The 23,549-nt window shown below is 44.8% G+C and overlaps 1 protein-coding gene across 5 annotated transcripts in view; it reads right to left on the reverse strand.

Annotated features, from left to right (window-relative positions):
- KCTD15 (potassium channel tetramerization domain containing 15) overlaps positions 1–23,549 on the reverse strand; it is a 65,182-nt gene that overhangs the window by 31,012 nt on the left and 10,621 nt on the right. For all 5 annotated transcript variants that reach the window (XM_088135839.1, XM_088135840.1, XM_088135838.1 and 2 more), the window contains exon 3: positions 1,003–1,147. In XM_088135839.1, coding sequence (XP_087991965.1) covers positions 1,003–1,147 — 145 coding nt within the window. The remainder of the gene's footprint in view (positions 1–1,002; positions 1,148–23,549) is intronic.

Genomic DNA, 23,549 nt, shown 5'->3' on the forward strand with positions numbered 1-23,549 from the left:
CAGCAAGGGAAACACACATGTTTGGAAGCATCAGAGGAGCTGTGTTGGCTATGAACGGCTCAATAGGCCCTGCCTATAACCAGCGGGACCTGCAAGGAAGCCTAGCAGGCCCGTGCTTGGCAAGTGTGCCCTTCCTGAAGTACAGGAGTGCTTAGCTGGAAATTGGCACTGCGCGCAGTGGGCACAATGATCTCCAGATTGCCCACACCTTCTGTTGGCAAGTTTGCTGCTGCTGCTGCAACCATTTCATGGGCATGATTCTAATACCCAATGCCTTCCTGAGCTTATGCAGAAGCACCTCTTTCAAAACAAGCTTACCACATTGGCAGAATACACTAAACCAAACCACATGTTACTTGAAGCCACAGGCAGAGAGGTACAAGCTGGCTCCCAGTCAGGGGCATCCGCAAGACAGAACAAAAATCAAAATATGGGCAGTGTGATTATGGACATCTTGACTTTTTTGAACTACCCTCTCCCACCATAGACACCCCAGTTTTCAGCCCTGAAAATCAAAAATTTGACTCCACAGCGGGCACCCCATTATAACCTTTAATGTGACACATTAAATAATATATATTTATATATATTCAATATATATGTAACTATCTGGAACTAACTATCAGAAATTACTTTAATTCCATTTTAATCTAGTTTTTGTCCTGGCCCCATTTCCTTTCTGGAAAGCAGCCTGCAGCACAACTCTCAAAAGTAAAGTGCATCCCAGAGTCTGGAAAACATTGTGTTCCCCAGCTTAGCATGTTGTGTGAACCTAGACAACTGTGGCTTATTCAGCAAATCATGGTTAAGCAAACAATAATAATTAAGGATGTTGTCACCCTCTGACATGAGTTTGAAAATGGGAGAATGAGAGAGAATAAGCTCTTTTTCCTCTCCACACAGTGGTGTGTTTAACAGGGAGGGCAAGAGATGCTCCAAAACAAATGTCAATTAATTAGTAAGAAAAAAACAAACTGATTACAGGTTTCTTGCCTGTCTTACCTTAAAATCCTCGGGGAGCAGCAGTTTTGAAGTTCTTAAGAAGCTCAAGATGTATCTGAATATTTCACCATCTCGATCAATGAAATAGTGTTGTTTTAAACTGTCCAAGACAATAGGCTCCGTGCCGTTAAAGAGGCGGCTTATTCTGGGGTGGGGGGGGAGAGAAAAGGAGAAGGGTGGGCAAAACATGGAGCAGAAGGCCAGGAGCTCCCATAGGAGTCACAGAACTAAAGAAGAAATAGACATGCTGCACATCCTTTATAAGGTCCTAAAACTCATTTAGACCCATCTCCAGGGCAGGAGGCTGCAGAAATTAAGTTTACACTGCAGAGTAAGCCACACCCATCCCAAAGACTCAAGCCACATTATCATGAATATGATCAAGAACCACGAACTCATGACCAATCACAGGACTGGCTGACTGTGTAAGAGAAGAAACCCAGATGACTCCAGAAAGTAAAACCACCTATTATTCAGCAGCAGGCACCTTATCTCCCCCCTCCTCCCTTTCTGGAGAGCTTGCAAAGGAGCTCTGAGGATACATTGATGTGGCTCTGATTCAGGAGTAAGGATGTTTTGACCAAGCCAGTCCTTGAACCACACAATGTACCGAGCCCTCAGCACAAATACCACCTTTACAAATGCCTGTGATGAATTGGGGGCAGGACAAGACATCCTGTGCTTACTTAGATGGGAGTCAGTCAGCCCTGCAGGGAGAAAGGGGGGATGAGGGGAAACCTCACTAATCAGCTTCTGTTCTTGGCTTAGTAACCATGGTTTATGAAACTGAAGACATGGCATCCAAGCCAGGCATTTTTGTGATTTCCTCCCTCTCTTTAAAACTTTCCAGCCATATCTCATCTTTTTGGAGGGAGAAAATGGTGTGGCAGGATCTCTTGTCTCTTGTGGGGGCCAATTTCCCATCCGGGTGTTCACAAAGCAAAGCCCAAAATGATTCACTGTTGGAAAAGCCACAAAGCCACGCACTTCATTTTCCTGACAGTCGTCTGGCTGCAAAATATGCCCCAATCTTTAAAAGTCTCCTATGAGCATCTTGTCTTTCCTGCAGAAAGCTACTGTTCCCGCTCCTTCCCTTTTTCCTCCTCATTTGTCTGCATCTTTCTGGAAACAGAGAGCCCCCCCCAGGCATTTGGGTGCAATTTTTGACTCAACGTGGGTAGTTTGGGGACAGGCTGCCGCCTCCCTCCTCCCTGGATGGCCCAGATCGAAGTCTCCTTTTGATGTTGCCTTGTCTTCCCACTTCATGTATAATTTTCTTTCCACTATCGGTCCTTAATCTGGAGTTTCCAGTTCTTTCTAATTTAGTAATCATCTGCAGATTTCATTAATATACCTTCCATCTTGCTCTCCTCTGAGATAATTATAGAGATAATTAATATTGCGGAACACCCCATTCCCTGTTGAACGCCAGAGAAAGGCTCTGAACCCCACTCAGTGGCCATGATTTGTGGCAAGTGCCTTTCTCCCTCCTGCTCTTGGTTATGGCCCATCAGCCACCGAATCACTGGGGACTGGAGTTAATTAGGAAATTGTTTTAGTAAGCCTCCATGTGTTTATTACCTTGCCCCATAGCCATAATTACGCAGTGGGTTCCCAAAAAAGCAGGCAGGTCTGGGTGGTAATCCATTGTCTGCTACAACAGCTCGGCCAAAACTTGCCCGGATCCAAATCCTTGGGCCATCCTGTGCTTTGCAAGGGCTGGCTTATGTCAACACCGGCAGCCACGGGTGACACGCCCACTTCTTTGAACACCCTGGGAATCCTGGTAATATCGGGTTGCCAACATACATCAACAAGTTTTAGAGATACCGATGATACCATCAATGCTGAAGGTGTTATCGGCAAGAACCAGAGAATTTTCCTGCAGCAACCGGGCCTGTTGTGTGCAGTAATGAGAGGTCCTTGTTGGGTTTTGAGAGCTTTCGGCCTGATCTACAGATCAGAGAAAACAGCCTTGAGCCAAAGATGGTTGCAAGAATATGCACTGCCTGCCACCCCCACCCCCAATCTGCCCCCAGGATTGCCCAAGAGGGCAAGTCCTTTGCTCTGTTGTTTTGGATCAGTATTATCAAAACAATATTTACAATAATACAATTTATAGCAGCAGACAGCATTCAGAACATCTCATTAAAAAATAACAAATCTAACCAACAGATGATCTTCACCAGGAACACTTGCATGTCTAAAACCTCTTCTCTGCTTGCTTGCATTTGCTTTTTCTTTTTTGGCAAGCAGAAGAGCCTCCACCTATTTGAGCTCATGGCCACCTGAGGCTCCCTGAAGACTACCTTGTTCCTAAATCACACATTTAATAAGACAGAAAGAGAGGAGTATTACTTTATTATGTTTAATTTTAATGGTTTTAAATACACATGAATCAAATTCCACTTTCATCCTGACTTCACACATTATTTTTTGGAATGGGGCCCTCAACATATTCTAAAATCAGTGTAGCTCTCAGCATGGGAAAGGTGATCTCCCCGCCCCCCGCCCAAAGACTCAAAACTTCCAGGGTTACAGAAGCACTTTGTGCAATGAAGGGTTAAATCCTCTCTGCTTTAAGCCCATGTCTGGAACTGGCATCCGATCTGCTTTTAGCTCCTCTGGATTCAAAGCAGAATTAATTTGCAGGGGAATAAAGTGATAAGACTTGTCCTCAATGTTATATGGAATTAATTTAGCAATGCAGCAACTTGGAGAACATAAACAGTGTTAATGAATGCGGTTTGCTGGAACTCGCAGGTAGTTTTTCCTTTCATACTGAAGGGAGGTCTCTGCCTCTTTCTCTTGCTCACTTTTGCCACTGATTTACAGATATTGCCCTCTACCCGAATGTTTGGCTTTTTCTTTGGTGGAGCTGCTTCTCTGTTTAAATCCACCTCCCTAATGCCTTTGCATTTTCCAATCTGGTCAAGAAACAGGCAAAGCCAACCCCCCAAAGTGAAAGGTTTTTCCCCTTGCGAGGACTCTGGGCTGAAAATTTCCAAACAGCAGTGATCCAACATTAGCTCCACTTACTTCTGATCTTACTTCCTTGCAAGTATGCTTGCTACAAGGCAGAAAATCATGTTCTGAGCAGAGGAATTGAGTAAAACCAAATAATTATTTGTGTAGCTCAGGAAGCTGCTTCTTTAGCTGCCTTAATTATTAAAAATTCAGTCAAAAATAGGGGGGGCACCTATTATAATAGAGCATCCAATTTAAAGCACAGAGAAAAGCAGGGGGGGAGGGAACACCTGGCAGCAGAGGAAATTCAATTCAGACTCAGAAGGCAGATGGGGGCCACCACTGAAAAGATCCTGCCTTGAACATCTGCTTTTCTGACCCTTTTTATTCTGTTTAGGCAATACTGCAGCATAAGAAAATTACCCATTCCTTTACTGGAAATGCCTGCCCTTGGTACCCGCAGAAGCGCTGGCATAGTCTTTAAGACAGAGAATGTCCCTGATGCAAAAAAGGCCCGTGGAACTGACGTTGTCGAAGGGTGATGTCTTTACCTAAAGATTTAAAGCAGAATTCTCCTGACCGTGGAAGGGAGGGGAAGCAACATTTGCTGCCCCAGATACTGTGGGATTCTCTCCCTCCCACTGAGGACAGCTGGAAAATCCCCCATTCCTAGTGCCGCTCTGAATTTCTGCTCTCCAGGTGTCCTGGACTAACTTTCCTATCCAAAGAGCTGTGGTGCTGACAGAAGTTAACCGCCCCCCACCAGACCTACGTATTTCCTCCACCCCATCTTGGATGCTAGTTGGAAGCTAAGCTATAGGGAAAGTGCATAGGCCTTGAAACTGGGCAGAGAGAAAAGGACTTTTTAGAAGTGAGGCAGTGCTTTGGCTTGGAAATGACTTTTGGAGAATGAAAGGTGGGCTTAAATCTGAGCTGGAGAAGAATTCCCAGCTTCCCTCATGGTACCGGCCCAAGACCACATCTGCCAAATCCAGAAAAGCTCATCCCTGGGTGTCCCCTCCAGACTTTGTCTTCCTGAGACTCAAGGAAGCAACTTGGCTCCTGCCTTAGAGTGAGCCAGGCCCTCTGAGAATGACTGGAAACCCTGCTGCCCTCCCAACCAGCTCAGTTTGCTTGCCTGGCACTAGAAGGGGGCTGGGCTGGGAAAGGAGACAGGGAGGCTTTCTCCAAATCAAGTCCTAAGAGGGATTGCGATTTCCCCATTTACAGCCCTCCAAAATCTCAGATAGTGTCCTAATCAGTATGAGGTGAGTTTGGAGAAGCTTGTCCCTCACTAGCACTGCCCCGTCCCAGCCAGGCTTCCCTTTTGATGTCAAAATGTGCCTCTTAACGGAAGGTAATGCCATCTCACTCATCTGCCTCAGGGTTGAGGAGCTGCAAAGCCCTTGTCCAAGTTAGATTTATACCTCACCTTTTCCTCTAGAGCTCATGGTGGCTTCTGTTGGGAATCTCCCTTCACTTGATCCCCACAACAGCAATCCTGTAAGGGAGGTTGGGCTAAGAGCGAGAGAGAGACCAGCCCACACTTAACCAGTGAGTTTCCATGGCTGAGGACAGCTTTCCACATGGCCCTTCCTGGCCCTGACCCCATACTTTCCCTGCTACATCTTCTATTTATTCTGAATCCCACCACTTCCTTGAAGTACTGGCAAGGGGCTTTCCCCCTTCCTTGGAATCAATAACAGCAAAAGGCTTTGGCATGGTCCACTCCTGACCATGAGACTCAGCTACATGCCCTCACTTGGCTGCAATCAAGTCGTGCAATTTCAGAACTTTCCCCAAAGCTCCATTCACCTGCAGGGAAGAGATTCAGAGCTTGGACCATCACTAGAGAAAGAGGCAGAAGAATTAGAATCTTGTACAAAAATAGTCCCCCCCTCCCGGCCAAGTCCTTAATAAGATTGATGAAAGGAATTTGTTTTCGAAAGAGAAAAGAATTTGGAAGAAATTCACTCAGATGGATAGATTTAGTGTTGAGGTAGCCAGGGGGATGGCGGGGATGTTCTGGTTTTTTTGTATCATCCACCCTCTGGGGACAGTAGCCTCCCAGGCGCTTCACTAAACCCCAAGGAGACATAGAAAGAGCAGTGGGCTTTGCCAGATTTCAGGTAGCCAGGAAGTCCTCAAGGAATCTGTAACAGGAAACAACTGCACCGGCAACAACCTCCTTGACTAGCTCCAAGAAAACTCAAAAGTAGTCCAAGAGAAATTCAAAAGGAATTCTCAAGTGGTCTGAAAATAAGGTAGAAAGCCAGAAGCCTTTTTCATCGGAGAAGAAAAACTATGGTGAAGCTACAACGCCCAAGCCATTGTAGCATTATTTCCTGTTCAGTCAGGAAATCACTTCTAGTGTTATATCACTTATACTGATGGTGCAATTTAAATGAGCCTTAATTTTTTAAAAAGTGATCCCTTTAAGATGTGCTCTTTTTACTCTTTTCAAACATTTCCTGCCCCTATATTGTTCTGTCCTCTGTGTATGCTAGGAACCTTGGAATTACAGTTAAACCTATTATTAAATGGTGACTTTCCTAAACTGGTGCCTTACAGATGTCTGGGTTTACAATCTTCTCTAGGTCTTAGTCAGCATGAGGGGTGTGTGTGTGTGTGTGTGTGTGTGTGTGAGAGAGAGAGAGAGAGAGAAGTGGGGATAGATGCAAGGAGTTATAATCAAATACATTATGGAGGACATCAGTTTGGGAAGCTCCTTCCATTTCCCAGGTTGACTTTTGAATTATCTTATAAGGGGCAGGCTCTTGTGCCCATAAATTTGGAAAAATATCATATGCCATGATGCTGTGAATAAATAAATTAATTTAAACATGCAGACAATCTTTTTGTTCCTGAAAACCTCCCAGACCACTTCAACCTTCCTCCCACCCCAAAACTGGTTTAGTCATTTCCACCAGCTCCTGCATTTTCCTTCTTTACAAAGAACACCTTTCCCCACTTCTGCTCCTGCCTCAAGTAAACACTCCCTAGCCAGGCCCCAATTTGCCCTTTGGGGAGATGCTAGGCTGCCTTTAAACAGCCTTGGCTAATCTGCCCACATCAGGTGCCTACAGTTTCCCTCCAACACCCTCCTGGCATGGCTTATCCAGGCAGGCAAGGCGGCCAAACGTGTTTGAGTGGCAACTCCCATGCCCTTCTAGGCTCAGCCATCTCCTCCAACCCACTCTCCAAACAAGGCTGAAGGTCTCAACAGCTCGAGCCCAGAGCAGGAAAATAAATTGGGAATGCATTTAAAAATAAAAAAGATGAGAGAAAGAAAGGCAGTCAAACTGCAGCTGACAAAGAAGGAAAGAACACGGCTAGGGGATCCCTTGGCAGCTGTGCTGCCTCCTCTTAGGCAGGAGGTGCTCAGTTGGGATCCCAGAGCATGGGGCAGGGGCAGCGGTCGTGCAAAGGCACAAGAGCCATTCTAATTTCCCAGGGCCTGCAGAGAGAAAGCATCTTTTTTCCTATAATCAGCAAACTCAGCAAGTTTTGTTCTCACTGAAAAGATCAGTCTCTGCCTGACAGGATTTTTTTTTTTAAATGTGCTGGGATGCTGAACTTTCTACCAAAACAGCAGGGTGCTTGATAAAATTAGACTAAAACATAAGATAATATTTTAAAAAAACAGGAGCATCAAAGATTACTCAGCAAGCAACAGAGAGTACCAATTCTCAGCCCAACAGAATGGCCTGTGTGAAGTGGTGCATCTTGAGCAACTGAGAAAATCCCCCTGCAGTGGCTGCGTGCGCCTTCCAAGACAGGAGTAAATGGCACAGGTGCCATCCCCAGGGCAGCCCTGTTCCAAAGAACAGGGATTGTCCATACCAGGAGAGATGTGTGTTTCAACTGAGGGACTGACTCCATCATGAGAGCTCTGAAGTACAATATAAATTTGTTGAAATAATTAACAAAGTTAATTTTTTAAAATCTTAACAAAGATGCTCTGAAGTGCTCCAGGCCAAATCAAATTAATTTACTGGCTGGGCTCACAGGCTGTAAGCTGCCATAATACTGGCTTCTTTGTTTAGACTTAGCATGGTCACAGTGAGAAAACATGGCTTAGCATGCTTTTTGCCCCATATGCCAAGCATCAGACCAAGAAGGGCGGCATCCCATCATTTTTCAGAGCAGGCAGATGGGAACACCTGCTTGCTATCCCACCCTCAGGCATGGGTTCTCCAGGCAGGTATCTGGGGATGCTGTTATACTTTCCGTAGATTAAGGATTGAGCCCATTTTATGGCTTTCTGTGACTACCTCATTGCTGATACATCTCTCTATCACAACCTAGGCTCACGCAACAACCCACTCTAGAGAAGGATTGTGTGGTTTTTGGTTCAAAGTATTGTGAGACCCAGCATCTTTGTGGTTGGGTGAGTCAAAAAAAGTCAAGACAGCAGCCAGGATGGCAGTAGTGGTTACCAACTTGATTTTTTGGCCCCACTCAAGACCCCCCTGCCGTGAGAATCAGGTCATCAATTAAGCTGTAACACATCTTATTGGGGATTATTTCCTTCAGTCTAACATGTAGGGGAGTGTAGCAATTGCGCTAAATCAAGTTGGTCAAAGTTCTTCAATGTCCCAGACTTCACAGTTCTAGCAGTTCAGGACTTGAAACTCTGTCTGCTTCTCCCTGATGTGAGTGGTTATTTACTGAGGGCATTACCCTTCCTTTCCCTGCCACAGCAGGGTCTAAACCTCCCTTGCAAGGAGAGCTCTGTAAATATTATTTTCAGCAAATCATACAACTAACATTTAACTTTTCAGCTGTATCTATGTTCTTTAATCTGCTTTAATGGACTGCAGGGGTACTTTCCTTGTCCCAAGTCAAACGGCCACATTATAATAGCTCATTTATGGGAAACAAGCTCCAAAAGAACCCTTTTTTGGATTTTGATTTGCCTGGAGGCCCTGAGGGCAAGACCTTGGCAAGCCCGAGGGGCTACTTTCTCCTGCCCCCTCTCTTCCCTGCATGAAAGCCATCTTATCCAGAGACGCAAGGAGACAGAGCAAAGCTGACAAGTTCTCTGAGCTCTTCCCTGTCATTGATGTGGTGTCTGTCATTTCCACTTTGCTCAGATGTGGCATTCAAGAGGCAGAGGTGGGAAATGGTGGTGGTTCTGAGCTGGAGAGAAGCATTCCCCAGGAGGCAGCGGTGGCGGTAGGGGGCACTCCAGTCTTACTGGTCAGAGCCTTTGGAAGCTCATAGAAGCTGGCCCAACCCCAGGAAAATCAAGACTGAGCATTTCACAGCTACCAAAAAGAAAAAGAAAACAGGAGCATCTACTTCAGAGGTACATGACCCCAGAGTTACAAGATCACCCTCCCAGACTTGGAGTGCACACTTGACAAGGAATGGAGCTCTTGATGAAGCCAACCCTTAATAGAGAGGCTGCCTAGCTGTTCAGACCAATGGGGTTTAGTTTTTCCTAAAACATAAGCACCCTGAAATCATTTATGCAATTGCTAAATTCTGGCCCAAGCCACAAGGCTTCACTATGGTCAGAGCCTACAACAGCAGTATTAACTAATGAGATGTTGTATTCTCAGATTCTATGTGGTTGTTTTAATTTTTATGATCTAGTCTTGGACTCTAATAAAATGTTTGTTTGTTCAAACCTTCCCAAACCAGGGTGCATCCAGAGCACACAAGCTTATGGCAGATATAAATTAGAAATACATGAGTAACAATGCTCACTATAGTTTCATTTAGTCAAGATAAATTAAATCTAGTCTAGTTTAGATCCTGGGTCTACCCTTAACATGTATTCCCAAGGCAAAAGTGGCTCTAAGCCAGACTGGATTTTGGACCCTTGGCTAAAGCAACATGGCACCCTTTCTTCTTTTCTCTGCCATGCAGAAAGTTTCCAGTGCAGAATAAGAATTGCCTCCTTATCTATCCTTAGCAAGGCTCCCTTCAGCAGAGTAACACTTTACTCTTTTAATACCCAACCCCTCCCACAACAAGAAACAGGACGGGCCATTTTGCAGTCTCTGCTACATATGCAAAGTTAGATCTGGATTAATAAGAGAACAAGCCATCTTGTGCTCTTGGGCTTAAACAGACAAAATATGGGTGATGTTAAGACAGGATATAAGAGAAGGGTGGGGGGAAGTAAGCAGAGCTTGCATTTCTGTGTTTGCTGAATACCATGTGCGTTTGTTGAGGGGTCCTTTTGTACAATTACTGCACCACCTTTCAAACAGAAATCTAGCCCTGATCTGCAGTGCTGGGTTGCCAAGAGATTTTGTTGGTCAATATAGGAATGAGGCTCTTTTCAACCAAAGGGCGGAGAAGGAGACTTACTTGCTGAAATTTCCTGGAGCTGTGCTGTTTCTGAAATGCATTTCCAGACCTTTTCTTTCCCTGACTTTCAGATATTATGTCATACAGACTATAAGTGTTGTTAATTCAGATGACAGGATTATCCATATCCATATAACAGTGAAAATTAATTTATATCCATATTTTTATGTTTATTTGTTCTATGTCATAATCCTTGCACAGTTTTGCTTCTTTGTTTTAACACCCCCTAAGACCAAGCTGGGGGGACGCGGTGGTGCAACGGCTTAATGACGCTGAAAGTTGCCGGCCAGAAATGGTCGACGCTTCAGCGGTTCGAGTCCAGCCTTCGCGTTAGCAGGGTGAGCTCCTGTTTCCTCCCCAGTTCCTGTCAACCCAACAGGTCGAAAACTCACGTGAGTAGATAAATGGGGACTCTCACTCCGGTGGGAGGAAAAATGCTGGCGGCGCCTTGCAAAAAAGGAGTTGGGAGCAGTTGCCGGTAAGCACGAAAAACCGTGCGCGCCCAAAAAGGGCGCAAAGCAACGGAAACCCCGCCTCCTGCGCTCGCCAGCTGGGCTCTGCTCTAGGAAGGAGGCTCTGGCAAACCACTTCTGAAACAATTGCCTTGAAAACTGCAAGGACTCGTCCAAGCAGTCACTGCAGGGTCAGCAATGACTGAGCGCAGACAAAAAGAAAAAAGAAAAAAAGACCAAGCTAGCAAGACACTATACACCTGCACAAGCTACTTAGTATTTGTGGCATTCCAACCTCCCCCCCACAAATAATAATTAAGCTCACAAACAGCAAAGGTTGTTCAGGACACAACTGAAAACATAACTGGTATGCAAAACAGATTCATGGATTAGGTATCATTGAGTCCCATGTCCACTCATGCTCCATTTATTTATTTATTTGATTTCTATCCCACTTTTTGTACAGGAGCTCAAGATGGCATAGACTGTGCTCAATCTTCCCATTTCTTCCCACAACAACCTTGCAAGGTAACTGGGCCAAGAGGGAAAAACTAGCCCAAAGTCCCCAGGGAGCTTATGTGGTGGAGGGGGGGACTCAAACCTGGATCTTCCTGGTCCCAGCCCAGCACCTTCATCTCTACCCCACGCTGGTTCTGGGGCTGAGAGGGAGGGACTGGCTCAAAATCTCCCAAAGTCACCTCTCACAGTGAATATCTCAATGTAAATAACACTGAACAAGAAATTTGGGCGGTGGACTGGAGCCCCCCCCCCTTAAATGTCCTCACTTTACAATTGGCACCACAGGAGAAAGCAACCCCAATCCCACGAAGGCCGTTTTCGTCCTATTTCCAAAAACTTTGCTTTGTCAGTTTTGATCCAGATCAAGGCAGCATTAGGGAAGGTACGTCCAGGAAAGCACCTTCAGCTTCAGGTTCCAGGTTTGGCTCAAGGCCTGCCTTCCCCAAAGGCTGTATACGCACAAAACGCTAAACCTATAACCTGGATTAGCAGATTATACCATTATGGCTCACTGGATCGGTTTGTGAATTGATGCTTTGCACAAATGCACAAGATGGGTTACAGTAATTCAAGAACCAGGCTAAGGATGTCCTGTGAATATAGCCCACTGGTTGCTACAAGGCCTTACTATTCCTTCCCCAGGGCAACTCCTTGAACAAAGCTGGTCTGAAAAGCCTTGGGACAGCTGTCAAATAAAAAAGTTAATTGCCTTGTGCTTTGTGTGAACCAAAAAAGTTACATGATTCCAGCAGACAGGATGACCTACAAAGGCAACCAGCCATTAGCCTCCATACACCAAACAGATGGGTTGTAAAACTGAGCCTTTTCCATTTTTTAAAGATGCTTTAACATAGGAATGCAGCAGACTCTATAAAAGAAATAGTAAGACTGGCCAAGCAAAATAGACTTAAGTCTCTTTCAGATAGGAAGCTTTAGACAAACAGAGAAACTGCACACCAATTTTCTCTTCTCCCCCCCCCCAATCTTTTTCTTCCTTTTGTGAGATGTCTTTTAGATAGTAAGTTTGCAGCCAATTAGTTCTATTCTTATTTTTACTGTAAACTGCCCAGAGTCGCTCTTTGATTGAGATGGGCGGTAACTAAATTTGAAATATAAATAAATAAAAATAATGGTGTTTTCTGCCACAGAATAAGTTACTTGACACTTTTGTCTCCCAGGCTGGTTTACACATCCTTCCAAGGGAGCATCTACATCATTTTAGCCTCCAATCAAATGCAACCATCCGATCAAACTGTGGGATTGGCCACTTCTCTTTCTGTATCTGCTCAAGGCTACATCCACCCAAAAAAATCAAAACAGGGGCAGAAGAAAAACAGGTGAACAATGGTGAAGATCTACCAGGGCTCCCAGAACTATATGGCTGAAGCTTGGCAAAAAATAGCAATGTGGGGTGGCACAGTTTCTTATCTATTTTCAAAACACAATTTAAAATGTAGGCTAAATACACCTATTTTGTTTTTAGTCATGCATGCATCCATCAAGTCTGCATCCCTGTACCAAGATAAACATGTGGGGGGCAGCTTCAGTTCTAAGGCCTATTCCCTAATTTTGGTTGTCTTGTTTTGCTTGTCTGATGGCAACACTTCCTAAAGCCTATGGGCCAAAGGGGATCGAAGTCTCCTGTCTGATATTCCCTCAAACACAGGTAGCCAATAAAGTCTAATGGACACTGGTGATCAAACAGGTTTCAACAGCTTTATTATATTTGATCCTACAAGATCAAGTGCTTTGGGGTTTTGTAGTAAGACTGTGTTTCTGCCTGTAAATTTTGTTCCTAGAGTGTCCCAGGAACTTTTGCAGATGAAAATTGTATCTAATGACTATGAAGGGCATAGGGAATTATGATCATCCAGATTTAATACATACAGTGGTACCTCTACTTACAAACACCCCTACTTACGAAATTTTCGAGATACGACCAGCTCCGGCCCCGAAAATTTACCTCTACTTACGAACTCACCTCTACTTACGAACCGGATCCGCGGCCATTTCCCTGCTGCCACGCGGTCGCGGCTTCCTGTGGGCGAGATCGCGGTAGCAAGGAGACGTTTGGTGAGGCTTGTGGTGTGTTTTGTGGCGTTTGGAAGGTTTTTGTGGCATTTGGAAGGTTTTTGAGGTTTAAAAATAAAATGCATATGTTTCAGAACTGTTTAGCCGTATTTACATTGAATCTTATGGGGGAAATTTACCTCGGGGTGCGACCAAATTCGGAGGGCGGATTAGCCGTATTTACATTGAACCTTATGGGGAAATTTGCCTCGTGGTGCGACCAAATTCGGAGGGCGGAACAGATTAACTGTATTTACATTGAACCTTATGGGAAACTTTACCTCGACTTGAGACCAACTCGAGTTGCAACCAGAGTCACGGAACGGATTAAGTTCGTAACTAGAAGCACCACTGTATATTCCTTCTGCCAAGGAAGAGCCAGCACACGTTAAAAGTCAGTGTACCAAAGTCGCAGATGAATTTATTTAGAAAGTTCTAGATGCATATTTTCCAGTAACAAGAGATGATGAAAGAGAATTGAGAAGCACCAGCTCTTTCAAATTTGAATAATAAATGCCATTAGGGTATTCTTCTGGAGTTATAAATACCAATGAAACTCATTCTCAGATAGAAACAGTTGTCCAAAGAACTGAGATTTGTCGAGGACTGCTAGGTTTGTGCTCAGAAATGTGATTTTCAAGCAAGGCAGGCAAGGAAAACAGATTCTCAAGAGCATCAACCTGAGAGTTCTTTGCTTATAACTGGCCACTTTTATGAGGATAAAAGGCAGTCAAAGACAGAGGGAAGAATGCTGACACAGAGTGCCTGTCCCAGTAACAATGATCTCCTGAACTGGAGACAACCTTCAGGGCTTGACTACTAGGGGAGCACAGACATGAAAATGATTTCAGGAATCTGTCTCAATGGAAGCCTTGTTGTGGGCCTGGGGCAAGGTGAAGGTAAAGTGTCCTTCAAATCAAGCTCAACTGGTGACTTCACAGAGACATCTATCTCGTTTTCTGGGAAGTGTTACAGAAGTGCTTTGCCACTGCATTTTTCCAGGATTTTTTTTCCTACTTCTCAGGTTGGCCTTACATAGAAGGTATAGGGAATGGCCTTGAAGAACAGGAGGAAGAGCCGCTACCAAAGCAACAATGAGACAAGTGTGGCTTGAGTCCATTCTAAGAAACTAGTTTTAGTAAATGGCTCAGACAGGCCCCTCCCTTGTCCAAACAAGGAAGTGAGGAAGCACATTCAGACTTGCAAGATTTTGTTACTGTAGCTGTTACAATAAAAGTAGTCCTGACCCATGTGGCATTGGTTTCTTAGATTGGTCTACCTAGTAGGGCTGACACCTTCTGCCTGGGACTTCTAAGGAATAAAAAGCTTCAAGACCCTTTCAATTCTCAAGGTTGGTCAATTTTGAATAAGTGACACTACCCAGCTGGGTGGGGGATCAGGGAGAGGAACTAATTTTAAAAAATAGATATTATTTATTTTCAAGAGGGCCATGTTCTTAAAACAGACTTTCCTGATCAGGCTGTATCATCTTGTCACTAGTTGTTAACTGTTCTAAATCTAGGAATGTGTGAGTCTTCAGGATTGGAGATGTCAATATGTCACCCTCTAGATATATTTGGAACTACACCTGGGAATTCCTAGCCAGCATAGCCAAAGGCTGAGAATTATGGGAACCACAGTCCCAAAGCATCTGCATGCAACCCTTCAGATCAACATGCTCATCCTCCTGCAATGCAGATGCATATAGGCTAGAAAAGGGTTTTGTTCCTAGGATCAGCTGAGTGGGATCTCTGCTGCTTTCACTAGAAAGGACATCTTCCTGGAGGTCAGGAGTTATTTCAGGGAGGCCTGGTAAATGTGATGCTTTAGGACCCTGAGTGCAATCTCAGGTAGGTGCCCGATTTCCAGCCTACTTTGCAAACACTGCCCACTTTGGTTCTAGGCCTACCCACTGCCTCTGATGCCATCCATTGCCAGAACACAGCCTTTAAAAGAGGAACCCACCAGGTTATGTCCCACACAGCAAGAAAAAGGCATCTTGACCCACTTAACTGCTATGTATGCTATGCAGGGCTGCCTACAGAAGGGAGCAGATTCACACCATACTGTTGAGCAGCAAAGCAGGGGAAACAACTCCAGCTTGAGACTCCGAGAAGCTGTTCCAAAAACTTCTTTCCTAGGTCTAGGTTAGCTTTGCTCTGTGACTGGGTTCACTCACCGTGCTGCTTCAAGGATGCTCAGTTGCAAAATGGTTATCCTGGAAGAGCTGCCTGTTTACAAAATGGTAGGCGTGACCAATCCCCACAAAAGCCCTGCACGATGCTGTACACCATTGCTGGGAACCTTGTCAGAGACATCCATACCAATAAATACAACGCCAGTGTCTGCAGTGTACCAGCCTCCTATTTAATTTGGTTTATAAAAATGTCTTTTTTAGAAGTCAGGTAAGACAGGAGATTGGTGAACAGGAAGGAGCAAGCTAAGGAAGCAGAGGTGTCTGGTACAAGCCATGATGGCTATGTCTGATAATGATTTGAGGCAGGGTATAAATGTCACAAATAAAAAATAAAGTGATGGCATGATGCATGTGATATCACTTGCTCCAAATCCTGCACATATCCATTTAAGGAAGATGTATGATCTTTTTTTTTTTTTTTTTTTGGTGCCTTTGAGTCATTGTTGACTCCTGGCCACTTACTGGACTAGTCTCTGCAGCTTTCTTGGCAAGATTTTGGAAGTGGTTTGCCCTTGCCTTCTTTTTCCCAGGGCTAAGAGAGAGGGACTGGCCCAATGACACCCAGCTGGCTTTGTGCTAAAGGCAGGACTAGAACTCAGGGTCTTCCGATTTCTAGCCCGGTGCCTTAACCACTACACCAAACTGGCTCTCTGTATGATACTTACCTCTAAGCACTATTCATGAAAAACAAACAAAATCCCACCTATTACCTCAATGGATAAGGTCCCCTCTTTTCAGCCCACTTGTATCAATCCATCAAAAGATAACACAGCAAAATATCTGAATTCACAATAATCTGCAGGGTGGAGAGCTCTGCTCAGTTCCCAATGCAGCAGGACTCGGCACCTGTATGGATCATTCCTTATGCAGGCAGTTGAAAGTCACAACTCAAACACAACAGCTATATAGCAAACAATTTCCATGTTCTACATTTCATTCGGGACTTCATATTGGATGAAAAGGCTGACCTGGCATGTATAGCTGAGACTTGGTTGGGGGCGGGGGGGGAGGGTCCCTCTCTGAAATTGCCAAGCTGGGTTTCAGGTATGGAATCAACTGCAAGGGGTTGGGAAGTAGCAGCGATGGGGGAGGGGTGGGGGAATAGCTAATTGTAATCTGGGTGATTGTCAGGGGTGCCACCTTGCAGATAACTGGGTGTGCAACTCTGCTTGTGAGGCTAGGCATCAGGGATAGGTTGGAACTGCTGCTGTATCAGCCTCCCTGCTGTGTTGCAGCTTCCCTGCCTTGGCTGTTAGATGCTGTGGCTGGGTTGGCAGTGGAGTTCCCCAGGCTTATAGTACTGTGGGACCTCATCCTGCCTTTCCTAGGCATAGCCTAGGAGTTTGTGGCCACCATGACAAGCATGGACCTAATCCATCTTACTGAGGACCTGACCCATGGGGGAAGGGGGGAAGAAAAAGAGAGTTACATGCTAGTTCTGGTTTTTGTCATGTGACAATGGTAACATGATCTGGAGTTGGGGAATATATCATCACTCCTGGTAACCCTAGAATTTACTTGGCTATCCCCAGCTGCAGGAAGGCTGGACCTGTTTAATCAATCTGCCCCAAGCACCTATGGACTCAACTGGGTTTCAGAGGAAACTTGGGGTTGTCCCTAGGCTTTGATGCATGGTTTGACTTAATCGCTGTTTGGAATTAGGTGGTGATGATGGCGTTGGATCAGATCACATCTGTGTGGGCTCTGAGTGGAGCTCCCAGTGGACTGTCTGGATTACAGAGGATCTCTGGAGGATTAAGTGGCAGAACAGACTCTTAAGAGCACTAGTGAAAACAAAGACTGACTACAACCAGACACGACAGCCTTCCTTAGATATTAACTTGCAGCAATAAGAGCAAAAAACCATACTCCTTTGTCCACTCATATTGCATCTTCCAAGTCTCAGCTGACAACCCTGTTCATAGTAACCTGGTCCCTCCTGGGTAAGGAGTGACTGGTAGAATACCTGCAGGACCACTGTGTGGAATATTCTCAACACTTGGTGGATAAAGCTGCTTGGCTTCAAGCTGAGTTGGATTCTAGTTATGCAAGTGCTATGGAATTGGCTAAGATATGGTCTTGTACAGTTATTTGGAAGAAGTTTGACCCTGTTAGTTCTGAGGAAGTGGACAGGGCCCTTGGTGCTGTGGTACAACCACCTGTGTTTTAGATCCATGCCCCTTCTGGTTGGTTAAGGCCTCCAAGGAAGGGGCATGCAGATGGATCCATGGGGTGGTAAATGCTTCTTTGAGAGAGGGGATGGTTTCACCAGTTCTGAAAGAGGAGGTAGTGTCAGGATCTGCGCAAGCTAGAAATCAAAGCTTAATTAAATGTAGACTAGTGATGCATAGTTGACAGGGAGTGGGGGGGGGGGAAGGGGGTTAAAAGGAAAGCTTTTGCCTGGGAATGCTTAGACTCAACAATCTATGGAAGCTGTACATTACTCTCAATAAAGAAATCTTTAATGGAACTAATTAGAGTCCAGAGGACTTACTGAACTTGGGAAATGAGTGTGCAGACTCTGACAGGTAGTCCACCTCCTTCTCAAGAAGCCACTGTTGGATCCAACAGATTTAGACAACTTTCATCCTACTTCCAACTTCCTCTTTCTAGGGAACGTTGTTGAGAAAGTGGTTGGTTTGCAGCTCCAAAGGATCTTGGAAGAAATGGATCATCTATACCCCTTTCAGTCTGGATTCAGACTGAGACATAGTACCAAGACAGCTTGATTGTGTTTGTAGATTACCTTTGGCAGACTTGGGATGGGGGTAGTGCAACCATTCTGGACTTCCTTGACCTCTTGGCTGCCTTTGATACCATCAGTCATGGTATCCTTCTGGACTGGCTCAAGGAGTTAGGAGTGAGAGGCATCCTTTGTATGGTGATATCATGACGTATGTGAAGTCACTGTGGCTTCCAGCAGATGCCTGCAGTGATCCACGGGCAAGAGGAGCAAAGAGAAAAAACAAATAGCATATAGACTGGTTCATTCATTGCACTAAGTCATGATTTGTTTAACCACATGTCACTGAATACACCACAATATCTAGGTTCACATATATGCTAAGCTGCAAACAAGCAAACTTTAGCCCGGTGCAGCGCACTATGGGAACTAGGCGTACTCTAGCTGAGCTGTGCTTCTGTGATAAAAGAGAATACACAGATGACAACTGGGTTAGAGGCACCACTCCTTCCCAAATTAACAAAGATGAAGGAACTCCTAAACACACAGTGGGGACACGTTTTGGCCTTCACCACAACTGCAGAATTTTATTTTGCTGCATTGGAGGGTGTGGCAGGCAAAGGGAAGACGGTGGGGGCAGGGAAAAGGGAAGCTTTTATAGCCATTCTGGTCAGAGCAAAATCTCTCCAGGAACCCCAACGTCTGTACCAGGGCCACATTCTTCCATTCTGCTCCAGCCCTCTTTATGCTTATCCAATTCAACCAATCCAATTATCCGACATTCTGCAGAAGAGGGTGCCAGGATGCAACTCTGGTAGAATGGGTCACAACACCTGTGTATCAGAGGTGTGAATATGTTTAAAAACTGCCTCCAAAGAGGATAAAAAACACAACAGGAAAGAGACCATTTCCTGCTGGTTCATGAAACCCAGATTTGCTAGGACTAAAAGCTCTTCTAATCTGCAGCTCTTTCTCCACTGGTTGGCCTACAGTTCTGGACTTGGCTGTTCTAGTAGGTGTCAGGTTAGGGAACTGTTTTTTACTGAACAAGAAAGGATTCACACAAAATATTGTTATGCAAGTGTACTTTCTTTGTATGGGTTTAACTTGTTATAGCAAATTGTGGGGTTTCCTTAAACCATGATTACATAAACACCAAGGCTCAGTGTGATGTAGGAACCAGGTCACTCAATGGAGTAGAATGAGAGGGGAAGCAAAGTGACCCTGTTTTACAAAATAGGAGGCCTTTCAACTTCAATATGTGAATCAGCACCACACATAAGAGTGGAGAAATGATTTATTAGGTTACACTTTGGCCTAAAACTCTGTGGTGGGCAGTATGAAAACCTAGAGTACGGCTGTAATTTTTTCCCATCTCCTGCCCGTAAAACACCTAGATAGAACTATTATGTGCGTGAGCATATTTACTTGATACACAGGGTATTTTTTTATAACATCACCCCGGACGTTATAACCCTAGTCCTATACCCTTTGCAGTTTTTTCCCTCCAAAATAATTACAATCTGTCATGCAAATCTCCACCTGAGGATCACAGTGTAACCCGGCCTCTTCCATGTTAGCAAGAATGAAATCATGAATGCAAAATCCAGACGAGACTTTCTGAAACTGACATTTCTTTCCAAAATGTAGCATCAGCCATGGAATAGAGGAAAAATAAAAATGCTTAAAATAGGCTAAAAGAGGAAGCTTGTCAATCAAAAGAAAAGGGAGCCGGCAAGGAGTATACGTACTATTGGCAATGAAGGAACTGCATTTGTGATTGTGAAGCTTCTATTCATCAGTGAAGGGATTCCCAGGCACAGCTACCCTCCTTTTCCTTCCATTTTATAAGCCAGAAATCAGATGAGATGCTTGGAACACCCTATTTCCTACCTTCTTCCAGGGAAATCTGGAATTCTTCTGAAATCTGTAAGTGCTACAGGCAGGAAAGGGTGGTGCATGGACTCAGTTTCTGCTGTGTGTCTTTGATCTGTGTGGCACCCCCAGAAGGCATCTCTAACCATTCTGCTGTGTCCAAGGTCCTTTGGCAGCTCCAAAGAACCCCCAGACTAAACAAGTAGATTATTATTAATACTGCAGTGGTAATCTTAGCACTCCACCTAGTACCAACTTCATTATTTGTACTTCAATGACTTTTGGATGTCAGGCAAAACCATTCCTATTCTTTGTTGTTGTTATTATGGTCCATTGAGTCAATCCTGATGGCTGCAGGAACAAGTCCCTGCAGATTTCTTGGCAACCTTTTCACAAGTAGCTTTGCCAGGATCTTTCTCCTCAGGCTAAGAGAGAGGGACTGGCCCAGAGTCACTCACCTTGTGCCTAAGGTAGGACTAAAGCCCAGTCTCCTAATTTCTAGCCTGGTACTCCCAGACCAAGCTGGCTCTCTTCCTATTCTTAGCGGGTTTTAGAACTCTGTATATTGTGTTTATCATGGCATATTTCTGTGATGTATTTGTCTAAAAGGCTCCAGTCCAGACCTCACTGCGAAGAAGTGCTGCCCAATGCAGTGACAGAGTCCTGCAGCATCCTTTTATTCCCCCAACCCTTCGCCAAAGAGACAGGTAATGGAGTCTGCTGAGTTGGGAGAAGCTGGAAGAGGGATAGCCTGTCTTCTCACCCAACAGCTCCTGAGCCAGCATCATAAAGTCATCTACAGTGATTTCTATACCTTTAGTACTGGATGCAACACTCCAAGCCAGTTTTGCTCCTGATTTTGAGAAACTTAATAAAAAGGCCTTTGATATAGGTGTGTGTTTGGGCACCCTGCAGTTTACGAGGCATTCAGACATTTGACAGAGACAGACCAAAGTTATAGAACCAAAATGAAACACTCTTGTGAGAAAGCGGCATCAGCTACTTGGGATTATAAATGCAGGATGCAAATTGAAAAAATAAATTAATCACTGATTAAATCTGGTGGGGAGACATCAGAGAGCCAGCAGATTGCTCCTGCCCTTTCCTGCTCTGCTTGTGCACTCCAATTAGAGCTACAGGTAACGGAAATCCAAGTTTCCCTGGGCTACAACCCAGTACAAGGCTCCTCACTCTCACACACAGAGGTTAAAGGCAGCACGTCCTGGGGCATGATGCCATGAACGGAGCAGGGCTTGTGAGCCTTCCCTGGGCTGGTATGCTTCTCCATGGCTCTCCTGCTTCCCACGCTGGAGTGCTTTTGAGCATGAGACCATGAGGGCTCCCTCTGCAGCCACAGAGCAGGGGGACAGACTCACTAGCACGGATACTCATCCAGGCAAGCAAGGTGAGCCTTTGTACGTGTGGTGTCTGTGGCGGGCAAAGGGAGGTAAAAGCCAGAAAGGAGTTTTTTGGGCAGGCTTATGCAGTCCAGCAGCTCCTGGTTTGCAAGTTAAAAAAAAAAAAAAAGCAGAGGGGAGAGTTCCTTAAACCACAAACAGAGGCATGGCAGAGGACATCTGGGAAGAGGTGCCTGGTCTGTTCAAATTTCCTCTTCTCCATGACTACAGAAGATGCAGCAATCTGCCCCCCCCCACACACACACACACATTGGTACCCTGTCCAGGCCATGTGGAATTCTAGTCCTAAGCATCCTTCCTCTGCCTGCCCTCGATTCTTTTGTTATAATTGATTTAAATGAATCTCTCTCACACATGCACATACCCACACATCCTGACTGAGACATACCCAAGACCCTAATTGCTTTCCCAACTTCAAATATTGATTTGCAACAATCACTTCTGATAATGAAGTTTGAGATAACAGGACTCATTAACTCCAAGAGAATGATAAAGGAACCAATAACAGACCAGAAAGCAATTGCCTGTTTATAAATTACTGTGCAGACACATAAGCCCAAACAAAACAAGGAAACACACCTGCTGAGAGACATTTGGTTGGGGCTGTAATCCGGCACATGCTGCATGACAATAATCCCACTGAACACAGCAGGACTTGCTTTCTTGGGGGGAAGCTGGTAAGTGCACCCAGATTTACAGAAGAGGATTAGGTGTCTATTTGCCTATCTCCTAGAGAAAACGTTGTGGCAATAAAAGTCCTGTATGCTAATGCAATTGAATGTTCTTGGTGTTACTGTTTTCACTGTTGCCTCCAAAGGCACTATGCTCTGGGGGATCAAGGGAGCCATTTCATCCTCCTCCCACCTCAACTCTTTTCTATTTTCTTCTCCAGCTGAGTAACTTGTGTGCTTTCAGTCCTTAGCAGACAGTTTTCAGGAAGATGTTTTCTCCTACTGCAGTCCTGGGGGGTTCATGCAACCATACTGATAGGTTTGTTTCTTTTTTTTTTCAGTTGGCTCAATTTCTGTCACTGGAATTTGCAATTCATGGTAATAATAATTTCTTTATTTAAGGAGAGCCCAACCTTCTCTGGGCCAAGGCCAAATCTGAACTTTGAAGGAAATGCCAGAGGCCAGGACAAAATCTAAATCTGATTCCATTTAGCCAAAATTAAGTTGCATGTTAAATGCTACTAACATGATTGCTCTCTAGGTATTTACTTGTTTTCCTCATCTGGGACATTTAACAATTGAATTGGTGGTAAGTTGCAGAGCTTTAGGGTCAGGTACATTCCCAGTTTATTAAGGACCATTAGTGGGCAAGGACCTTTGCAGAGCAAGAGAGAAGAGATCCTTGCCCTGAAGAACTCTCAATCTGAAATTAGGCACAGGGAGGAAGTGAAAAGGAGACAGGGCCCAAGAAAGGGGAAATACGGGTTTCAGTTCTTTATATGTTCTTATAAGATGTACCTGCTCTAACCTCTGAGAGATAAAAATGACCCATCTAACCTCTTAGGCATTTGTTAGGTTGAGAAGACTCATGATTTATCTGTGACCTGACTGGTACAACTTTGCAAATTTATCTAGTAGCTTAATCCCATTAATTTGCTGTGTAAACAAACCCTTCTGAGGTCACCAGGATTCTGGCAGCCATTTTTTGTCTCTGGGCACAGAGCAGCTGGAAACACACAAGTTCTGGATCAAGATGGAAAGAGCATGTCCAACATTTCTTTCCCCCAGGGAGCTTTACTTATGGCCCCAGCTAAGTCCATTTGTGTAATAATGTTAAGGGTCTGGGGAAATGGGCAGCCAGCTATCCTGGGACAGACTCTGCTTGAAGCCCAGAAACCTTCAACACCTTTCTTCAGTCAAGGATGGCTTACAGCTCCTACTGGCCAGCCTGCACCTGCTACAGGCTGTCTCTTGGTTCTGAAGATTATATTCTCACATTAAAGCCATGCCATGATTAAAATGAAAGGGAAAAGAGGGCGCACATTTAATAAAACCTCAATATAATCAGTATCTTTAACCTCCCCTCCTCAG

This window comes from Python bivittatus, unplaced genomic scaffold (assembly GCF_059951505.1).
Source record: "Python bivittatus isolate LINGU-HERP-01145 unplaced genomic scaffold, Pbiv_v1 ctg000190_np1212, whole genome shotgun sequence".
Taxonomy (NCBI): domain Eukaryota; kingdom Metazoa; phylum Chordata; class Lepidosauria; order Squamata; family Pythonidae; genus Python; species Python bivittatus.